This window comes from Crocodylus siamensis, chromosome 15 (assembly GCF_052110815.1).
Source record: "Crocodylus siamensis isolate JL-2025a chromosome 15, ASM5211081v1, whole genome shotgun sequence".
Lineage (NCBI taxonomy): Eukaryota > Metazoa > Chordata > Crocodylia > Crocodylidae > Crocodylus > Crocodylus siamensis.
Window position 1 is genome coordinate 28826829 of NC_143409.1, and position 23087 is coordinate 28849915.

Here is a 23087-nt window from a genome sequence, read left to right on the forward strand (position 1 = left end):
GATCCTTTGGGTCTGAGGCTGTCTCTAATTCAGACTGGAGTAATTGACTTGTGCTTTATTGAAAAGCGTGGACCCCTCTGGTTATAGTGCCAGCACGCTTGGGAAGCCGGAGCGTCAAGTGGCATGATGGGTAATAACTCAGGATCCAAATCGAGAGCTGAGAGGCATTCTCAGCAGACACCGGGGAACTCTGTGCTCCTGTTGCTCTCCTCGTCCTGAGGCCCTAACACTCACCTCCCTCCAGGCGGAGGTGAAATGGAGTGTGCACAGACAGACAGAGGTGGGTGGTTGGCGGCTTGGTCTGCCTGTGAGTTAAATTACGTCTCAGATCAAACAGAATTAGCTGTGGAGAAAACTGACAGGACTGCAAGATGGAGAGGGGCAAAAGAGCCTAGGTAAGGATGGTGGAGAGAGAGAAGCAGAGACAGCCTTTAAGAACTGCCCTGGAGTTCTTCTCTGCTATTCTGAATTGGTTGTACAGTACACCTTCCCCTGACCTACACTCCCTGGGACCGGTGAGTCCCCCGCAGCAGTGCATAAGGCAAGAGCCTTCAACTGGTGTCATCAGATTGGTGCCCCCCTGTTACTCCCAAAGTGCAGGTGAGAGCTCTGGCCAAGGCCAGTGTAACATCTGAAAGAAGGCACAAGTTGAAGCAGAAGGTAGCTTTCATGGAGTCACACATTCCTGTGCCCCATTAGCTACCGGTTGTTTCACTTGGTGCTTCTGGTGTCATAGGAACACTAGCAGAGACTCTCTTGGACTCTTTGGGCCAAATGCTGTACTGAGTTGCACTTGCACGAATCCATGTGTGAGGCAGAGTGGATGGAAGTAACAATTTGGTAAGTGGGCAGGTGTGTACATGGTAAATTTGTCAGGCCCAGAAGCAGTGCCCTCAGGTATGCCCCACTGCTGCAGGTAGGCTACCTTCTAATCCCCAAGCAGTATAGCCACCTCCACGGTGCTACAGGGATACGTTTGGGGCACTGGTACTCAGCAGCTCACCCGAAGTGCTGCAGGGCTGGAACAACACTGCTCCTGGTCTAGGAGGCAGCCTGTATGGGACCACACAGTGTGGGGTGTAATAAGTTTACCTAACAGAAGTGGCCTAAGCTAACTAACATGACATGTGGATAGCAGAGGACTTGTGGGCCACTAGGTTAGGGTCACCATTGAGTTTAGTCTCGTTGTTTTACCCCCCCTGAGCTGCGGGTGCTGGCTGGGGACACAGTTTGGCTACTTTCAGACAGCATTTGTAGGAATGCACTGAGAACTCGTGGGAATCTCAGACAACTCTTGCTTACTTCACTCCTCCCATCTGGTGTGGGAGTAAAGTCAGATTTGAGACTCCTTGGCAGAATTCCTTCATCGTGGCCAAGGACAGTCCTAGAGACCTCCATGTTGTGGACTGATGTTGGACTCTTCATTGCTCTGTACACTTGTGTAGGTAAGTCTATCCAGGGCAACAAGAGGACTTAAGAGTTTTGCCCTATTCTCTTTTTGGGTCATTTTGTGCCTCCTAGTTCTCTCCTCCTAGCAGTTTAAGTGAATTGAACGGTGCATGTTGACCAGGCCCTGGGGAAGGGAGGAGTTTCCAGTGCCATCTTCTGGGAGTTTCTGAAGAGCAGTATAGCTTTTCACCTGTGAGTCTTTACTGGAGAGAAGATCAGGACTATGAGCTGGGCCGAATCACACACAGAGCAAAGCAGAGCAGATTGCAGAACTTAGGTCACAGAAAGAAAAGAGAGAGTTTTCATTGCACCAGACAAATATGGCTTAGGAAGTTAATCCTCTCTTCAGTGTATGCTGAAAGCTTTGCAATACAGGTAGAGCAGAAGGACTAGTTCCCAAGGCAGGCACTCTGTGCCATGAAAGGAAGATGGTTATCTTTCTCTGTTAGCATGACATTGACAATAGACTCAGTTCTGGCAGCCATGGACCCTCTGCTTTCCCAAAGAGGCCTGTTCGCAAGGACTGCATCAGAGAAGAGATTATCCAAGGTTCTTCTGTCACCAGCTGCCTCTGAGCATTGACGTGACAGGATATTGAGCTTATCTTTGCTGTGTCACAAAGATCCTTCCAGATCATCCAGAGGAGACACTTCTGACAAGCCACTCTATGGGTGTTGTTACACAATACAGTTTGCATGTGCTAACGCTAAGTAACTTTAGGCAGTAGTCACACATTAAGAGTTAATACCCCTCGAATGTACACAGCTCTGACTTGCCCCCAGGGGGCTGGTGAGCAGGAGTGTAGCCAGGGGCTGCCAAGTCCAACCCCTGGTTACCTGGTTCTCTGACTCTCCAGTGGCACCCCACCCAGCCATTCTCCCTGCCATGGCTCCCCATTCACCAGGGGCTGCCCAGCTCTCCCACCCTGTCAATTTTGAAAAGTACAGTTCTGGATGATAAATCATGCACAGGCGAGTTGGGAACTGAAGGGCCAAAAAATTGCTAGTATTGGTCCTGTGGTGCAGACTGACATTACTGCACCACAAGCTGCCTAACACCAGCTGGAGATATTCCTCACCCAAACAGATGCAACTCTGAGATGCTCAAAGGGCACCTAGCTCATCTTTTCCTGCCTTGGACACTCCCGTCTTAAGAGCATTTAACACATGGGGAAGGTAACATCTAACAACACCCTGTCACCATTTCACTTTAGGTAGTTTATAAACACAGAAAAAGGGATTTGTTTTTCCTGCCTGGTTTGCAGCTGGATGTGGGGCAGGCAAATACCTATAGAAACCCCCACACTATATTAAACCTGCTGTTGTGGCATGAAGTTCTCCTTCACGGCTCTCTCAGCCCTCATGTTCTCATTGTTCTTGTTTTCTTACAAGCAGCCAACTGGAGTTTCCTGTGGCCCAGGCCATGCTTGCACAGCATCAAGAACGTAATAGAATGGGTGCAGAGGAGACGTAGAGGAGATTATGGTGGACTTGAAGTCTAAGAAGGAAAAGGCTCATTAGATTGTCTGGTCTTTATCCTTGGTCACTGGAAATTGTTTTCCTGGCAGGGTCTCATTCTCCAGTGCTTTCTCTAACCTAGTTTTAAATGTTTGAGCAATGGCATGTCTACTCTGTCCCTTGGGTGATTATTCTAGGGCCTCAGAGAGCTCTCCTGTTCTCTGTCTTTGCAAGCAGAAAAATCCCATTGTCCAAGTCACTTGCCTGATGCAGAAGACACTGAACCAAGAAATGAGCTAACGCTCTGTGAAGGATACAAGCTCTTGCTAATGTGGGCCCTGGATGGATACATGGATGCCTCAGGGCCCTACCTCACTGGGTGCTCTGCCCCCTTTTGCACACATTTAAAAGTCTCATTTATCTCTCACCCTCTCAGGGTTTTACACCAGAGGCATCCACAGCTGCCTTCACAATTACTTATTGATTGCTTGTCAGGATGTTTTCTTTCCTGGTGGGTCACTGAAGCATGTGCAGCGAGAGAGAAAAATTTTGCTAAGGGAAGGCAGAGGGGCTCTAAGAGAAAAGAGAGAGGGTGCCTCTTGCACAGGAACAATCATTCAGACAACACCAATGTTCTGTACAGAGCAGGGATGAAAATATCTCTGAATGGAAGCAGCTTGAATATCACCCATGTGAGAGACAAAGGAAAGGAAGCGTTGACTCCTAGTGTCCCGCTTGCAAAATAATTTGCTCTTTGCCCTCCTTGTGTTCGTGCCTCTGCAAAGAACCAAACTTACCTCCCTGTGCTTCCATCCCGCCTGCTTCACTCACCTCATGCCTCTACCTCCCTACACTGGACCCGATTCTCAGTTGATGTAAACCAGCATTGCTCCATTGAAACATCCTTGTACCAGGCAAGGACCTAGCCAGAAGCTGCTTCTTCTGGAGTGTCCAACATCTGGAATAGTTTCCAGTGTCTCTCTGCTTTCTTGACTCCCCATCCCATCTTAGGTCTCATCTTCCTCTCCTTGCTTTGCCTCTGCCTCCGTCCTCTCTCCTGCTGTCATTTATTATTCAGCTCTGTGGCTGGATTACTTAATTCAGATAAGTGTTTTGGGGGATAGCATTTGTATGGAAGAAGGAACTCTGTGTTGCATTTCCATAACAGTCTTGCAACAGAGAGAACGTTGCTGGGCATTCAATGCCATTTGAAATACAAAACTTCTTAACTCATGTGCTGCAAGGGAATTAGCATCTTAAACACTTCTCCCTGCAATTTGATGGCAACATAGCAATTGCCATAATAGATCAGAGCAGTAACCATCTTGTCCAGTACCACAATGGAATTTTTGTACAGGCTTCTGAAATAATAGACAATTATGCAGGGATGCGCTTGGGAGGAGGGAAAGGGATTCTTACACCAGTGCTTGGCTTACAACCTGAAGCTGTTGCTGTCCCTCACCACAAACCTTTGAAGCACTGCTCAGTATTCTGCAGTCCCTCTTACTCATCTCCTACCCAAATGATTTATTTCTGTTCCTTTCATGTAGACCCTTTCATACCTTGAAATCTGTTCACCGTGCTTTTCCAGACCTCTTCTTTTTAGACTAGGTGAAACCAGAACCGAACACTCTGTTCCAGAGAGGGGCTTCCCACAGGAGGTATATCAGCGGTCCAGCCCAAGTCAGCACCAGCCCAAGTGTCCAACTTGGGATTTTGTTGCTTCGCACTGCGCTGCCGACAATTGTAATTATTAGGATTCTAGTTGTACCAAAAAGGGCCTCATTGTGCTAGATATCATGTAAACACAAAGTAAGAGAAAATCTTCGTCCCAGGAGACTAATGGACAAGACAAAGGATGGGCAGGGAACCAGAGGCACAAGGGAGGGAGATGATTTGCCCAAGGTGACACACAGCAGCCCGGTGCCAGAGAGCAGTCTCCAGAGCCCCAGTTAAGTGCCTTTGCCAGGACCTCACGCTTCTCAGCTTTTGTCGCAAAAGCTTTCCCCTTCCCTCACACATGCCTGTGTCCCTGCCGGGAGTTAGACAAACCTGAAGACTTCTGAGGTTTAGGTTAGATTTTTTATTACAAATGTTCTTCTTTACGTGGGGGAGATGGTGACACAGGAAGGCTGGAGGGAGAAAATGGGAGGAGGGGGTGAGAGAGTGAAGAGCAGGGAGACACAGAGGAAGGAAGATGGAACAAAATAAGAGACGCAGACAGCAGAGACTCTTCCAAGTCTGCTATTTAATGCTGCTGAACACAGGCGGAGCGAGGGACTGCAGTGCCTGCATTAGGAGGCTGGGGGTGGGGAGTGGAAGCTGAGGAAAAGCAGGCTGGTGGGAGCTGTGAATTAGCTGAAAGCCTCCGGTTTAACCCTGCTGAGCACTAGTTTCTGACACCCAAAATGCAACCTTTCACTCACCTCCCTGGGAACCAGCTGCCCTGTGATCTTCACCTACTTCTGTTAGCCTGCCCAAAGCCCACATTTCTAAGTGAGCCTTCATTCCCCATTGCCAGGTGACAGCAGCTTGCAGAAGTCTGCTGGAAAAGAAGGAAGAGGCAGGAGAGGAGGTGAAAGCGAATGAATGATGGAGGCAGAGAGGATGATAGAGAGCGAAGGAAACAGATACAAACGTGTTTGGCAAATTAAAGCTTTTCTCTTTGTTTTGCTGCTTTGCAGATAGCCACAGGAACACTTAGCGCAGAGCCCAGGGTCTGGGTAAGCAACTCTTTTACCAGCAGGAAAGGTTGTTAAATATTTATTTGTAAACCTGGAGTCTTTATCTCTAAAACATAGTCAAGTTCAATAAAATTTGATTTAGTTGGTGCAGCTTGAAGGAAACAAGAAGGCTGGATCCGAGATCCTGGTTTGTGGGTTTTATTTATAAGCCAAAAACCCAGAGACAGCAGTTAGTCTGAGGGCAGTGCCTGAGCCTGCGTGCCTGAGCCCAGCCCGGGGGTCAGGGCCAGGTGTGGGCTCTGGACACGAGCGCCGGGATTCACGTTTCCAGCCTGCAGTGCTGGGGCATCCGCTTACCCAGGCTCCGCCGTGAGGGAGTCCGAGGGGCTGCCGCCAACGCTGGAGGAGGCGTGCAGCTGGGCCGGAGCTGACTCCAGTGACTTTGGCAAATTTCCTTGCTATGAAGAGATTTTCTGAAGTCAACAGAGAGGTTCTCTCGGGCATCTGGTTCAAGGGTGAATGCCGCGCTCTATAATTTATGATTACCAGGTGGTTTTTTATTAGCTGACTGTGAAATTTTGTTGTTTATTTAAAAAAAAAAAAAAGCCATGCTCTGTCAGCTGAGCTGAAGTCCCCTCCCACCCCCACTACAGTGTCCTCAGAGCCAAGCCCCAGCCCCTGGCTTCTGAGCATGATGAGCGTTGGCAACATGGCGTCCCAGGGCAGGCAGGTAGGGCGCAGCACAGGGAATAATCTGGTGACAAAATCAAACAAAATCTCCTCCAGAGAAAGAATAAAGGGACTCTCATTACCGGGGACTTCTGGACCCCATCCTGCCTACAACAAAGGCACAAAATGGCTTTCCCCTGGGGTTTAAACCTACCTGCCTTCTTCTCCTTCAAGGGCAAGGTAATGATTTTGTTTTCCCCATTGTATTGTAAAGCACAGTTTCTTCTAATTACAGAGTTTCTATTAATTACATACTGGAGAGAGTCCCACGGCTTCCAGGGTCATCATTACTCCTGGTTTACATCAGTGTAAAGGCAGGATCAGAGTCAGACCCACCTGCCCCCTGGCACGCACTCACACACACGGAGAGTACTGCTGTGCTGGCATTGATGTTTCAGGGGCTATTGCTGTGAAGCCATGCAGATTTACTGGCCTGTTCTACTCAGTTTTTCCTCAGAAATTTTGTTTTTTTCTCTGCAAATTTTTCTCCCCTTTATCTCTCTCCAGTTTCCCCCTCTCTGATCCATCATTTCCATTTTCCCATTTCCCCTTAGAACCAGGTCTTTGGTTTGCTTAAATCAATGTGGCTCCTTTGGGTTCATTGGTACCCCATGGTTTAGCCAAGCTGAAGATACAACCCTCCAGCCTTTACACACAGAGATCAGGGTGGGGATCATCCTTTCCTTCCCTGCACAATATGAATCCAGTACAAGTTGGAATGAACCCAAGATGCCCAGGGTTGAGAATCAGCTTATTATTCTGCATAGGGGGGAAGAGAAGTTCCTAGATGATGGTGATGGCACAGGACATGTTACGTGCATAGAAAGCAATGATGTTACATGAAATTGTTCAGAAAAGTGAACACAAAATCACAATGTAACAGGCAAGGGCAAGGTGCCTTCCTCACAGGTCCTGCCTTACCATAGACAGGGCTCTTGCGTTGGCATTCAACCCTAGGGAAACTGGGCTTCATGCCAGGAGATCAGAATTGTTGTGGCACTTTGTGCCACATGGCATGAGCATGAACAGCAGTTAGGAGCTGTCATTCCCCCTCTTCTTGGGGCAATACGTCCATTAGGCCTTTAAGGGCATGTCTACATGAGAGAGTGTAGAAGAGGTGGTACAAAATAGCCAAGGTATTTATTGTCCCTATGTCCCATATGTGGATATGTTTATTCTTCACTGCCATGGTCCCTTCTCAGAGCTACTGCAGGAAAGCTAGTGGCTCTTTTCCAGGCTTTTTTCCCCATAGGATCATCCCTAAAAGAACAACAATGCTGCAGAAAACAGAACAAAGGCATCTCACTAGGCCCTCAGTTTTTGGCAGCAAGGGAAGTAGAGGGGAAAGCAGGGTGGAATCCAGCTAGAAGCATGGATACACATCTGTGCTTGGAGCAGAAGCCCAGCTGTGGGCACTCCTCCCCAAGCAAAGTCAATGTGTCATCCATCTGCTGCTAGATTAACTGCCCCTGCACCGAGGGGGTAACCACACCTACCTACCTGCTGCCTGCTCAGCCAAGAGATACCCCTTACTGTGACAGGGTCACACGCTACCAGTCAGGTTGCTCGCCAGCTAGGGTTATGGGCTTGAGTTTCCTGTCATTCATGCTGGCTTTGCAGCAGTGAGATCCCAGCCCCAGGGGGTGCCATCACTGCAAGTTTGCAGCGAGGGAAAAGAGATTCAAGTTGGACCTCCAGGCCTCTTGCCCTGGAGTCATATCCCTTAGAGCAGCAGGGGTGTGGAAAAAAACAGTGCATTTGTATAAGCCATCACGGGGTGTAGGCTGGGTGCCAGTGTGTCCAAGTGAAGGGGGCATGTATCTGGTTGCATTGTCCCTTTCTGCCCGAATTCAAGGGTACCCCAAACTCTGCAAGACTCCCCCTTGTCCCTTCCTCCTAGCCTTCTTCCCCGGCCACCTTCCCAAACACTGCTGGTCTCTCACCATAGGTTTCAGCTTTCCTGCTCTTCTGGTGAATTCATTTTCCCTATTTTAGAAATTCTTCATTTAATTAAAATACCAGAAACCCTTTTGTGACTGGAGAGAGTGTCCAGCCTGGGCATTCTGCTCCAGTCCCTTCTCCTCGGGCTGTCCAGGGATTAAGCATAGGCAAGCTAAAGCAGATGTCTCTTCATGCTCCGACACATCCCTGTGTCTGAATCTGGTCCAGAGCCCACTAGAGTCAATGGAAAAGCATCCATTGATTTCAGTTGCCATAAATAAGACAAAAGAGCAGGGGGCTGGCAAACTAACAGCTTGTATCTCAGGTTTGAGATCAGTCATGCATTTTCAGAGAGCCCAGTGCTGGGGTGATACCTGGGCTGACCCATAATTACTGGAAGAACAGGGGTTAAGCTGTTGGCATCAACTCATTTTAGTTTCTTAGAAAGGAATTTCTTACAATCTGCTTCCCTGTGGAGCAGGTAGATTCCACTCCACAATGTCCAACGGTAAATTGGAAAGAGAAGTGATTTAAAGCTCATCTTAGCTCTGCATTTTTCAGCTTACTCATTGTCTTTATCTCAACCTCTTTACGTGGCTCTGGCTATTAACATTGCGGATGTTTTTGTCAGGGCTTGTATTTATCATGGCTTTAAATTTAGCCTAAAACTAATAAAATGTGAGGTGTGTCTAGACTTTAATTCTATGCAAGTGGGTTTGAATAGCCTATAGTAATATGCAGATTTTGCTTTGTTCATTTATCATCTGTTTGCTCATCTTTTAACACTTGGCCATCAAAGCCTTAAATTCTGCCACTGAAAGCTTGTTTAGCTGTTGTTCTTCACATCCGTTTTATTCTGTGTAGTTATGTGAAGGCTCAGGCAAAAAGGATACAGTAATTCCACAATGCCAAGTATGTTTAGACCTAACCAGGCAAATTATTACCTAGCAAGACTCAGGGTCACATCCTCAGCTGGCATAAGGCAGTTTCTGTGGAGCTAAAGCTGATTTAGATGAGCTGAGACCCTAGCTTTTGGCTTCTAATGTGCCTTATCCCTTCCTCCCAGCCTCCTCACCTTGGCTAGGGTTCTGGTGATTTTTTTTATCTTTTTCAAACAATCTTTCATTTACTTAAAATACCAGAAACCACTGAGAGACTGGAAAGAGCATTCACCTGTGTATGTCTGCCCACAGTATGTAACCTCAGTGTTTTCTGCCTCAGGAGGAACCTGGGCTGAAATGCAAAAGCCTAACACTAAAAAATAATGGGCAGCTTGGAAATCAGGACTGAATTACCTTGGCAAGGTCATGCTGGGTCCAGGGTTAGAACAACAGCAGAGCTGGTTGACATTGAGGGGCCATCACAAGATGGATATGCAGCAAAGTCTAATCCAACCCACGTGTATCTCTAGTGAGCGTGAGGATGCACCAAGGATGAACTTGCCCCTCATGTGAGGAGCTCTGTGGAAACCAAGAACCATAATAGAAATGGGGCTGCTAGTCAGGGTCAGGACCCATCCAGTTCCTGAGCCCATCAGAAGCCTGGCCTAGCTTTTTGCCCAGGAGGACAAAGATGGAAATTTCATCTAAGAATGCATCCAAATAAGGCAAGCTGCTTTTCACTATGAGGCAAAATCTCTTCACTCTCAATATAATTAGACCCCTTAGACTGTATTTTGTTTTGCACGTAATGTTTTGCTTTTATATGTCTTTCTCAGCAAGACTGTGAGTACAGGGAATTGGATTTCAAGAGAGAGCTACAGCAGATATTTAAAGAGAAAGAGCATGCATTTTGCAAGCACACCCCCTGGCAATAATGCCATAAGAATTTCCTACCAGTGACTTGCCCTGACAGGTACCACACGTATGAAAATGCAGCAGAGGCATTTTAAGTGCTGCCTGCTGCACAGATTTCATTTACAATCGTGGCACATTCTCTGGCATGTCTGCACCTCCCAGGAAGATGTGGCTTCAAAGAGGCAAAGTTTACTCCGCCAATAGACAAATAAGTAATGGCTTTCATCTGGAGCATTGAAGTCTCTGATGGGAAACACAGACGCAAAGACAGCTACAAAAGGTGTTAAACTGCCATGAGTTCTCATAGAGCAGAATTGTGAAGCAGGAAGGAGATTCAGGAACTGTCCAGTCCAGCCTCCTTCACAGAAGCAGGCTTGGTTGGCTTTGTTTTAACCCCCTTGGCATGTGACATGGGTGAAACCTGCCACAGCCCTCCTCAAGGCCATTGCTCATGTGAGAAGGGCTCACTTAAGGTATTTAGATAGCTGCTTGCTGCCTGGACATACCTCCTTTGGTTCTTCCTTCCTTCTGGCTTATCAGAGACGACAACTGCCTCTTTGCTCAAAAAGGGTCTCAGGAATAAGTAGAACAAACACACAACAAGTTCAGCCTCCAGCCAGGTTGCTCTGCTAACTGGTTATATCTACACTTGTGGCTACATGTAATGGATTATATCTACTCTTCCAGGCTACCATTAAGCAGATGCAAAAGGCACTTTCACTGAGGCCTACTTCCCTTTGGTATGCCCCATCATCAGAAACCAGTTATGTCCTTCAAGATCCACTGGGAATAAGGCAGGAGTGATACATGCAGGTTACATTTAGATCTTGTTCTTGGAATATGCAAACACTATACCAGCGAATTATGGACAGCCTTTATAGCAGTGACCATGCAAACAGCAATATTGATGTTATGCTGCAAACAATTATTTATTAATATCCTAGATGTATCGAGTACTTCATAGCTTGAGCCAACTTCCATTGAATCTACCGGAAACTTTTCCACTGACTTCAGCTGAATGATCAAGATTTTTATGAAAGATACCAAAGAAAGCATTTACAAATTATGTGCACAGAGGAATCACGAGTGTAGCTCTGCAGTCACCTCTGGGATGGCACACACCAAGATTCAATAGCAGAGAGAAACACAGCTCAATTAGGGCAAGAAGCAAAGTAAAATATCATATAAAATTGAAACGCTGCAGTATTCTGTGTGGGCTGAATGTAATTAATATCCATGTTTGAATTTGCCTAGGACATTTATGGTTTGATAGGGCTTCTGCTTTATAAGATGGTGAAAGTTGATATATTTATGGATTATATATCATTTTTCTTTCATCCTTACATCTTGAAAAATGTTTGAATAATTTTTTTTGGAAGGAAAGTTATACATGGGGCATATATCTATATAAAATGATGGATATAAACAGAAGCAATGAAAGTAATGCACAGAGTATATACAAGAGCCATAAATAGTGCTAGGGAAAGTAATGCACAGGATATATATAATGATGGATATAAACTGAACCAATGAAAGTAATGTGCAGAGTATATTCAGTGATAGCCATAAATAGCATTAGTGAAGGCAATGCAGAGTGTGTACACAACAATATATATAAACAGAGCCAGTGGTAGTTGTACATGTAATGTATGATATTAATGTGATTTGATCCTTCATAACAGCTTGAGCAACATAAAAAATAAATACAACAGAAGCAATGTGACATGCAGCTTTAGCATCCAGCTGACAACAGGATGGGTTGGTTTATGGTTTGACGGTATAAGCTGCCTTTACAAAGCTATAACTCCCCCTTTATAACTTTATATAATGTTCTGTGGCTCCCCTTGCCAAGATTTTCACTTGCTCAGTTCCCCTTGTTCATTTGACTTGCAAATTGCATCTTCCCTTCTGGGAAGTGAAGGTCTGGAAGGGGCAGGGTTGAGTGACTTAGACTGTGATCCTGGAAAGTGGCTTTGGATTTGGGATGTCTCTTGTTAATCTCGTGTGTGGTCTGTGTGGAATGAGTAACTGCTTCCTTCTTTTAAAAAGAAAACCATGTACATCCAGAATGGTATATTCCCTTCAACGTGATACTACCGTGGGATGCAAATGTAGGTGGAAATGGATACTAGAAAAGGGATTGAGCCACCTGGTTAAGGGCATAAAAAATAGAGCCTCTTGGATGACTGGTGAGGAAGCTGGGGACTACTGCAGATGGCAAATTGTGTAGGGGAAAGAAATGGGGCTGTATGTGCTGGGGACAGGGGCATTTACATCGCTCTGCTCCAAAATCACTGGAGACCAGATGCTAGGGGGAAAGTAATTAACCCCTGGTGTACTCTGACCCCCCTTTGATTGTGGGCAGTTCTGGTGTGTTGTCATGCTGATAGTGTGTTAGTGCATACGCAAGGGTAGGGATGCATCCTGCCCTGACCACACCGAGTATGCACACAGGAAGCTATGTGAGGTTTGGCACCTAAAAAAACTATATCTTGGCAGTCGCACAGATAGACAGACAAATTGTGAGTTAAAAGAGGGTGTAAAATCCCCACATATCAGCTGTTCCACAGTAGTTGCCTCTGTATGTCCACTCTTACCCCAAAGTAAGTAAAAACTAAACCGGAAAAACTTACCCTTCAGTAAAACAGAGCTGAGTTACCAAGAGTTAGCTTTCCCATACCATTGCATGGGGTATGAGCAGACATCAGCAATACTGCAAAGCAAGTGATGGCTGGTAAATCCCCACCACCTTTTCGTTCACTGTGATTTGTTTGTCCAGAGCCTCTAAGTGATGGTTAGGGTTGTAGCTCAAACCATTTGAGGATGACACAAATTGTCCTCTGTCATCTTCCCGGTACATTGCTAGCAGACCTGAAAGCTGGAGCTGCCTCTGTTTCCCATCAGAGATCCTTCCTAGGATCCACCCACATTGTCCAGAAAACCCATCAGAGAATCTTCTCCCCTGAGTAATTTTACCCAACCCCATTTTGCTTGAGTGCAGAAATCCAGTTCGTTCTTTTCCTTTTCCTGAATGAATTAAGCTGTGTGAGGGAAACCCTTTCCTCTCTAAAGTTAGTGTCAGTGTTAGTAAGGATCCCTCTACTGTGGTGGTCCCGGAGCATGCCTGTCATGTAACCTCTGTTTATGCTGCCATGGTGTTTTATTTTCCTGTGCAGCAAAACCAGAAATGTTACCATTTCTGGGATGGAAATCCCCAGCCTGGGGTTTGGGGGTTTTTTGGACCTATGTTCTCCCACTCCAAGTCCTGTCAGATGCATGTAAATACTCCTGTCGGAGGTCAGTATTTTTTGGACCTCTGCAGATTAACGTATTTTCCACTCTGTAATCTGATGTATTTAAAAGCAACAGGAAAAAAGACTCCCAGATGGTTTCACTTTGGATTCCAGAGACAAACAAGGGATACTGTGTGCTGTATTAATTTACATCTTCTTCCCCATTGCTCCATGCATAATAACAACTGAGAAGGGGGCTTCATTATATAGGGGTTATGTTAATAAGGAGAAGTCTCTAAAAAAATAGCCTAAGAGATTTAGCTACCCACCTCACTAAAATCCCAGCCTGTAGTTTTTAAGAGCTCAGTACTGTTTCTGAGTTCAAAATGCCTTTTACTCCACAATCTCAACAGATGTTAGAGAGCTGGATAAGTATCACGACTGCCATTTCACAGACAGGAAAACTAAGGTGCAGAGAAGTCAAGTGACTTGCCCAAGGAGGCACAGAAAGTCAGTAGCAGAGCCAGGAATCAACCCTAGGTGTTCTACCCACCCTCCACTCTCCCCAGTCACTCTGGTATATTTTTAAACCCTTCATTTCTTGAAAGTGAGTCTGGGGTAGTAGAACCAGTACCATTAAGGAAGAACATGTCAGGAAAAGAATAATTCCTTTTCCCCCTGTAATGGCAGACTGGGAGGTGGTGTGGGTAGAAAAACAAGGACTATGGAATGAACTGTGATTGGGAAATCAATGACAGTGAGAGAGAGAGACTCCTAATAGATCCTTATATAGACCAACTTCAGGGATGAGGCCTGGCATTAACTGGAACTGAGTGGAGAGACATGCTGCTAAATAGGGAAGACTATTTAGGGCATGAGTCTTTTCTCATTTACATACAAGTAAAAGAAAAGCCACTCCGTGGAAATCAGTGGGATGGAGGGCAGTCCAGTCCAGTAAGAGGGTGTTGATTCCTCAAAGGCTTACATAACAAATGTACCCCTAGCAGCTTGGCAAGACCCCTAGCAGCTTGGCACAGTACCAGCACTGCTGACCACGTGGGAGATCTGTGTTCAAGCTCCAGCTGGGGTGCCGGGGGGGAGTGAAATAACAGGGGGAAATTCTTGTTGCAGTGGAAAGGGATCATTGTGTTTCCCCCTGCAGGTACCTAGGCCCTATATTCCTTGATACTTCACATTTTTACAGGAGGGATAGGACAGGGAGGAAAGACAGGGGTGTGGCGCACTACATTAAGGAGGAATACACATCCTCACCAGGTAGCACAGAGTCAGAGGAGGGGCACTCTGAAGCGCTCTGGGTTAGAATACAAGGAGGTCGAGGGGAAAGAGACTTAACGGTGGGGGTCTGCTACAGACCTCCCAACCACGGGGAAGAGCTCGACCAGGAATTCTTAAGTCAGCTCACGGAGGTAGTTAGGTCAAAAGACGTGGTCATCATGGGGGACCTGAACTTCCCAGACATCTGCTGGGAAGAGCAGTCAGCCAGGTCTGACCACTCACGTAGGTTCCTAGCCCAAATGCAGGACCTCCATCTAACCCAGGAGGTGCACAGCCCCACCAGGGGAGACGCCTTGCTGGACCTGGTGCTGGCCACGGGTGATGACCTGGTGAGGGGGCTGCGGGTGCTCGACCACCTGGGCGACAGCGATCATCGCCTGCTGGAATTCACCATCCAGCGCAAGGTGGCAAAGGCCTCCAGTAATGCAGCAGCCCTAGATTTCAGGAGGGCAGACTTCAATGAGCTAAGGAGGATAGGCGGGGAAGCGCTGAGGTCCCAGAGGGGAGGGGAGCCAGGTGTCCAAGGAGAGTGGTTGCTCCTTAAGGAGACGATCCTCCAAGCCCAAAGGGAGGTAATCCCAATATGGATCAAAGGGGGCAGGAGGGCGCAAAAGCCTCCATGGCTCACCAAAAGCATCCGGGAATGTCTCCTAGCTAAAAGGGAGGCGCACACCCAATGGCAGGGAGGGGCCATCACCAGGGAGAACTATACTGTGGCTGCTCGGGGATGCTCAGGAAGGCCAAAGTGGAGATGGGACTGGGACTAGCTTCCCAGATCAAGGACAACAAGAAGTCCTTTTTTAAATACATAGGGGGCAAAAAGAAGGTACCGGGAAACGTGGGGCCCCTGCAGGACACACTAGGAAATCTGGTCGTCACACCAGACGACAAAGCCAACATATTCAACGATTTCTTTGCCTCCGTTTTCCTGAGCAGGGACCAGAACAGCCACCCCCGCGCTGGGCCCTCCTCAGGCCCCAGGGGAGGCGCACCTAGGCCAAGGGTTAGTGAGGAACTAGTCAGGGAACTTCTGGAGGGACTGGATGTATTCAGCTGGTCCGGATGATCTCCACCCCCCGAGTACTGAGGGAATTGGCTGAGGTCATTGCGGGACCCCGGGCACAGCTTTACAAGCACTCGTGGTGCTCTGGTGTGGTGCCAGAGGACTGGAAGAGGGCCAGTGTGGCTCCCATCTTCAAAAAAGGGAGGAAGGAGGACCCGGGGAGCTATAGGCCAGTTAGTTTTACCTCGATCCTGGGGAAGCTTTTTGAGAGAATTATCCAGGCGCATGTCCATGAGGGGCCTGCAGGGGACTGCATGCTTAGGGGCAACCAACGCGGGGTCATTAGCGGCAGGTCCTGTCAGACCAACCTGGTGGCTTTCTACGACCAGGTCACCAAATCCTTACATGCAGGGGTAGCAGTGGACATAGTCTTCCTGGACTTTTGGAAGGCCTTCGACACTGTCTCTCACCCCATTCTCATTAAGAAACTGGGGGGCTGCGGTGTCGACACCTACGCAGTCAACTGGGTCGCCAACTGGCTGGAGGGCCGCACCCAGAGAGCGGTGATGGATGGGTCATTTTCAGCCTGGAGGGATGTGGGCAGTGGTGTCCCCCAGGGCTCGGTCCTCGGGCCTGCACTGTTCAACATCTTCATCAGCGACTTGGACGAGAGGGTAAAAAGCATCCTGTTCAAATTTGCTGATGACACTAAGATGTGGAGGGATGTGAACACACTAGAAGGGAGGAATAGGCTGCAATCGGACCTAGACAGGTTACAGGGGTGGGCAGATGAGAATAGGATGGGATTCAACACTGACAAGTGCAAAGTGATGCACCTGGGGAGGAAGAGCTGGGGAACTCCCTTCTCGTCAGTGCAGAGGCAGAAAAGGATCTTGGAGTCATCACTGATGCCAAGAAGAACATGGGCCGGCAGGGTGGGGATGCAGTCAGGAAGGCCAACCATACCTTGTCGTGCATCCACAGATGCATCTCGAGCAGGTTCAAGAAGGTGATCCTCCCCCTCTGTGTGACACTGGTCAGGCCGCAGCTGGAGTACTGCGTCCAGTTCTGGGCACCACACTTCAAGAGGGATGTGGACAACATGGAGAGGGTCCAGAGGAGGGCCACTCGCATGATCAGGGGGCAGCAGGGCAGGCCCTACGAGGAGTGGCTATGGGACCTGACCCTGTTCAGCCCCCACAAGAGAAGGCTGAGGGGGGATCTCGTGGCCTGTTACAAACTAGTCAGGGGGGATCAGCGGGCATTGGGGGAGTCCTTGTTCCCCTGAGCACTGCCAGGAGTGACTAGAAATAACAGTAACAAGCTGGCAGAAGGTAAATTCAGATTAGACATCAGGAGGTGCTACTTCACGGTCAGGGCGGCTAGGATTTGGTACCAACTTCCAGGCGAAGTGGTGCTGGCTCCTACCCTGGGGGTCTTGAAGAGGAGGCTAGATGTACACCTTGCTGGGGTCGTTTGACCCCAGTACTCTTTCCTGCCATGCCGGGGGTCGGACTTGATGAGCTACTCAGGTCCCTTTTGACCCTAGAAACTATGAAACTATGAAATGCTCTCCACATTCAGGCAGCAAGTCACAAGGTTGGGAGCAGTATAGCTAAAAGGCTGCATTTGGACTAGGAAACAAAGTTCTTTCTCCACAACCACATCCCCCAGTCCTCAGGGAGGGCCTGGTGGCTCTGTGCTATACGTCTTCCAGCAAACAGAGCAAGAGGATGGCTGCCCTGCCAGAAGGCTGCCTCCACATATGTGAAGTTGCTTCCCAGTACCTAGGCACCTCATTAGGGTGCTGCTGGCCAAACTGCTGACATCTTCCCTTTTGGACGTGCCTCCCCTCAGAACCGACTGCATTAGTGGAGACTATTGTCCTTGCTGCGTATGAGCAGACTGCAAAGCAAGCTCTGAGCCCTTCGCATAAGCCAAACTGTCATGCTAAGGCACTCAGGGCACCACTGAGATCAGGGGATTGGGACACACAGGCAGATTTAAGCCAGTTACCCCACGAGAAATGGGAACTTTTGCCATTCAGGAGTGATCTCAGATCTCATTGCCCTGAGACACTGAACCATTTCAGGCTCTCTTCTCTCATTACATCACCGTGTTGATGAATTCCCCACTGTCTTCACAACCGCTCCAGTCTACAGGAATCTCAGTTTGGGAGGCAGTGTGGTGCAAAGGGCAACAGTGGGCCATGTGTTTTGGGATCAGGGGACCTGGATTTACTCTTGACTTAGGCACAGGTGGCTGCAGATCTGCACAGGGGGCTGCTTTTTCTTCTCTAGTGCCATGTCTGTCCTCCTTACTAATATTATGAGCTCCTTAGGCCAGGGGCTGTGTCTTATGGTATGCCCCTGGCCCAGTGTAGTGCCAGTCACAGTAATGGGGATCTCCTGCCTGCCAGCGCCTGTTGAGAAGGGGCTGTCCTTACATGCCTGCTGGACCAAGTGTTGTCTGAGGGGCTGGAGCACTGTCCTCCTGCCATGCCTGGGGGCAGGTCCATCTTGCCATTTCAAGTAGATTTTGGATGATTAGAACTACACAGACAGAAATCTTGTGAATTTGCATACAGGGAGCAGAAAATTCAAAGCCCACTGAAGTAACTAAACAAGGTTTACAGGTCCTGAGGTGATTGCTACTGCAGTTTGGTTACCTCCTCCTGGCTGCAGAGAAGAGACAGCCTCCTCAGTGGACACTGAAAAGAAGTAGAAAGGAGTTTCATGCTTAGGTGCAGAGAGCTGCTTACTAGGGGACGGACACAGACTCTGGAGGGCACTGGCTGTGGGATGTTTCCCCATAGCTGGTGATAAACACAGGCTTGTATGCAGATGCAAGCGTTGTTGCTCATAAGAGATGTTGGCCAGTGCTCAACATTGCGAGGTTGGGTCCCAAACACTGGTGTCAGAGCAACTACCAGAAGACAGCAAGGGAATAAGGAAAAATGCTGGGTAAAGAGAAAAGGATGAGTAACTAGCTGGATATGTAGCCCTAGACACAGCTAGGGCTAGTGCTCAGGGTATCCAGAGCATTAAGCCAAGCTAGTGAAACACTGGTCTGGGCCAGCTACAGTAAGTCAAGCATTTGCATTCTTTTGTTTTAAAGGGAGTGTTTCCTGCCATCGCTGCAACACAGGCGTGCCTGGCTACATGCCCCACACTGAATCACGCTGCTGTTGCTGCTGCTGCAGTGCATATTAAAATTCCAGATTTATTGACTAGAGGTGTCTAATCTTGACCTTGCATTTCACCTTGCACTAACAACAGTGCTGGCAGGTGAATAAACCTTGGAGTGGGCTCAAAATGCAGTGACTTTTGCCATGGCGCTGGCCTTGGTTTGCTAACATCTGCTCTTGTTTTCTTTCCCTTCCCCCTTTGCTCTTGTGTTGCCTGCAGGTGAGAGATAGGATGATAGCTGGGGAGGCGAGCATGCATAGCCCAATCCTGGCCTGCTGGCAGCCTATTCTCCTCCTGATGCTGGGCTCCATCCTCTCTGGCTCTGCCACAGGCTGCCCGCCCCGCTGTGAGTGCTCTGCCCAGGAGCGCTCTGTGCTGTGCCACCGAAAGCGATACCTATCCGTCCCCGAGGGGATCCCAACTGAGACCCGGCTCCTGGACTTGGGTAAGAACCGGATCAAGACGCTCAACCAGGATGAATTCACCAACTACCCTCATTTGGAGGAGCTGGAATTAAATGAGAACATTATCAGTGCCATTGAGCCTGGGGCTTTCAACAGCCTCTTCAACCTCAGGACTCTGGGTCTCAGGAGTAACAGGCTCAAGCTCATCCCGCTCGGGGTGTTTACTGGACTCAGCAATCTTACCAAGCTAGACATTAGTGAGAACAAAATTGTCATCCTCCTAGATTACATGTTCCAGGACTTGTACAACCTGAAGTCGTTAGAGGTGGGGGACAATGACCTAGTTTACATATCCCACCGGGCCTTTAGTGGCCTTAACAGCTTGGAGCAGCTTACACTGGAAAAATGCAACTTGACCTCCATCCCCACGGAGGCACTATCCCACTTGCACGGCTTGATCGTGCTGAGGCTGAGGCACCTGAACATCAATGCCATCAAGGATTACTCATTTAAGAGGCTATACAGGCTTAAGGTCCTGGAGATCTCCCATTGGCCCTACCTGGATACCATGACGTCCAACTGCCTCTATGGGCTGAACCTCACATCTTTGTCCATCACTCACTGCAATCTGACTTCCATCCCATACGTGTCTGTGAGGCACTTGGTTTATCTCAGGTTCCTGAACCTGTCCTACAACCCCATTATCACCATTGAGGGCTCCATGTTGCATGACCTGCTCAGGCTGCAGGAGATCCAGCTGGTGGGCGGGCAGCTCACCACCGTGGAGCCCTATGCCTTCCGAGGCCTCAATTACTTGCGCATTCTGAACGTTTCTGGGAATTTGCTGACCACACTGGAGGAATCGGCCTTCCACTCGGTGGGGAATCTGGAGACGCTCATTTTGGATAACAACCCTTTGGCCTGTGACTGCAGGCTGCTTTGGGTTTTCCGACGCCGCTGGAGGTTGAATTTCAATAAGCAGCAGCCCACCTGCTCCACGCCTGAGTTTGTCCAGGGAAAAGAGTTCAAGGACTTCCCTGATGTGCTCCTGCCCAACTACTTCACCTGCCGCCGGGCGCGGATACGGGACCGCAAGCCGCAGCAGATCTTTGTGGATGAGGGCCACACAGTACATTTTGTCTGCCGGGCAGATGGGGACCCACCCCCCGCAATCATGTGGCTCTCTCCCAGGAAGCACCTCATCTCTACCAAAACCAACGGACGGCTCACCGTCTTCCCCGATGGCACTCTGGAGGTGCGCTATGCCCAGATCCAGGACAATGGCACCTACCTATGCATTGCCAGCAATGCAGGTGGCAATGACACTATGCTGGCTCACCTGCATGTGCGGAGCTACTCCCCAGACTGGCCCCACCAGCCCAACAAGACCTTTGCTTTCATCTCCAACCAGCCCAACGAGAGTGACGCCAACAGCACACGCGCCACGGTGCCTTTCCCCTTCGACATTAAGACTCTCATCATTGCCACCACCATGGGCTTCATCTCCTTCCTGGGTGTGGTGCTGTTCTGTCTGGTGCTCCTCTTCCTGTGGAGCAGGGGGAAAGGTAACACTAAGCACAACATTGAGATTGAGTATGTGCCGCGCAAATCTGATGCTGGAATCACCTCTGCTGATGCGCCACGCAAGTTCAACATGAAGATGATCTAGCTGGAAGCAATTTGCAAATAATAAAGTTTTTTTAAATATAAAACAAAACAAAAACATTGCTACAAACATACCGACCTCTTTCCTCCCTCCAATCCCCTCGTCCCTGTTGTTCTGATCCCACTTGCCCACTCCACCACCTCTTTCTCTTCCTCTTTATACCAGGAAAACATTCTGCTGACATCTTCAGGACTCCCGTGTTTGTAAGGACATAATCTGACGGACTGCGGTGTCAGATCTAATTACCAGAAGAGAAAAAACAAAAAGCAGAACAAAGATTAAATAAAGTAAATCAATAAAAAAAGTTACGAACTTTCCTCTGTAACTTTGATTTCAATAATTATGGATTTTTATGAAAACTTGAAATAATAAAAAAATCCCTATTTCCTATAGATAGTTGGAATGCAAAATTTTGACTTCTTGATCTGTCCGGTTCTGTATCTGATAAGTTTTTGTTTTTCCTCCTCTTCTCTGACTCTCTGCGGAAGAGGTTTCTAGCTGTCTCAGAAGGAAAAGAACTGGGCCTCCTGTCCACGTGACTCCAGAGGCCAGGTGAATTGAGGGAAAAGATGTTGCTTACCAGGGAGTCGGGAACAAATTCTGGTGTGATTTACATCCCAGGTAGAACCACTGAAGCAAGTGAGGTTACCAGGGGAATATGTCCAACCAGAATTCAGCCCTAATTTTTCACTTTGCCTTTTATATTAAAATAGTTCAGTTTTCTGTAATGACTGGTTGAGATAATGCCATTCCTTTCAGCAAGCTCAGGGTTCAAAGTCCATGTGGTGCTGTACAGCCTTTCTCCATTAGTTCTGAGGAAGCCAGCTGATATCTGAATTTCAGATCTGCAGTGCCCGTAGAACAACAGTGCTGTGTCTCCTGGTCTTTACTCTGCCAGCTGACAACAGCAAGCTGTAAGAACAAGGAACCAGTTCAAAACAGACTGGAGAGTCTGTAAAGGTCAGGCTCTCAGGCCACTAGAGTACCGCTCCTGCTGTCACTGTTCTGAAATGTATCCCACCTGGGACCTTCCCCGGCACAGTCCAGGACATGCCAGCTTGGGCTTTTCCTAGGACTACTGGTGAAAGGGGTCCTGTTATTTAGGCATTCCACTAATGCTATGCAGGGCAGAGACACTTTCTGCAGCTCTCAGCGATAGTCCTACCTCCTGTCAGGCAGAGGGTCTGATTTTGCTCTCACATTGGTCTTATGCTCCTGGAACGCCACTGACTTCAACAAAATTATCCTGATTTACACCAGCAGAGGTAAAACAGCTGGCTCCTTGGCCTGCAATGAGTGCTGCTTTGGAGAAAGAGTGGGGTTTCCTCCAAGTGGGACCGATGGAACCTGTGGTGCTGCTGGAAGGGGTAGGGGAGGCAGCCTGGGACAAATGCTGACCAGCTCTGCCCATTGAATTTAGGTGCAGCTGAAAGTAGAAGCTGGCTTGTGGATGGCGTAGGAATTACGTGTAGGATGGAAGTGCTGTGCCCCCTGCTCTGGCACCAGCATTCCTAGGCTTCAACAAAAGGGTTTTGTCAGCCAACATGTCCTCCCTGGAGCCACCAATCCAGGGAGTTCCCTGATGTTCTCTGTCCCTGATTTCCAGGTTAGTAATGACATGCCTTGCAACTTTTTTTATTCCCTGACAGTTGGTAGCCAGACTCTCCAACACCCTCTGGCATTTCTTTTGAGACTAGTTTCTAGACATTCAGAAGACCTTATCTAGAAGATTCAAGAACCAGTGACAGAAAGAGGGATGGGAAATGACTGTAGGCAGGGAAGACTGGGGGACACAGTAGTTTTGGGAAAGACTGGGGGACACGGTAGTTTTGGGCTGGGGCAATGCAGGCTGTTTTCTCTGTCTATGACCTGGATCTCTCTAATGTGCCCATCACTGTTATATCTGGACACTTAAGGTTTTATGGAGTAGCAACCCTCCCTGGGCCCACCTCTTGGTGTTGGGGTTAGTCCCAAGGGGCTCTGGAGAGGTCTACCTCTGTTTGAGGGTTATAATCGCCTATTTTTAAGATTAAGCATTGTTTAAAGGCCAGCATTTGAAAGTGTGCTTAGTATATTAAAGACAAATTTTGCCTGTTGCGTGCATCTGTGTGCACACGTGTGTGCGTGTGTGTGTGTGTGTGTGTGCATGCGCACACATGCACAGGCATATGTGCTGTGGTGGTCTTCAAAGCGCCCCCTGGAGATCAAGACTGGGATTCATAAAAGTTTACTTTGCATAGT

The 23087-nt window shown here is 48.3% G+C and overlaps 1 protein-coding gene and 1 long non-coding RNA gene across 14 annotated transcripts in view; one reads left to right on the plus strand and one right to left on the minus strand.

Annotated features, from left to right (window-relative positions):
* The window catches only part of LINGO1 (leucine rich repeat and Ig domain containing 1), a 471014-nt gene extending 449696 nt beyond the window's left edge, over positions 1-21318 (plus strand). For 9 of the 11 annotated variants that reach the window (XM_090029091.1, XM_090029096.1, XM_090029095.1 and 6 more), the window contains one exon: positions 18996-21316. In XM_090029091.1, coding sequence (XP_089885217.1) covers positions 19008-20849 — 1842 coding nt within the window. In that variant the 5' untranslated portion in view covers positions 18996-19007 and the 3' untranslated portion in view covers positions 20850-21316. Of the gene's footprint in view, positions 1-18995 lie in introns of all 11 variants that reach the window. The other 2 variants (XM_090029089.1, XM_090029099.1) reach the window with 1 other exon arrangement.
* The window catches only part of LOC149852288 (uncharacterized), an 89732-nt gene continuing 87610 nt past the window's right edge, over positions 20966-23087 (minus strand). For all 3 annotated transcript variants that reach the window (XR_016439337.1, XR_016439336.1, XR_016439338.1), the window contains one exon: positions 20966-21084. This is a non-coding gene — a long non-coding RNA (uncharacterized LOC149852288). The remainder of the gene's footprint in view (positions 21085-23087) is intronic.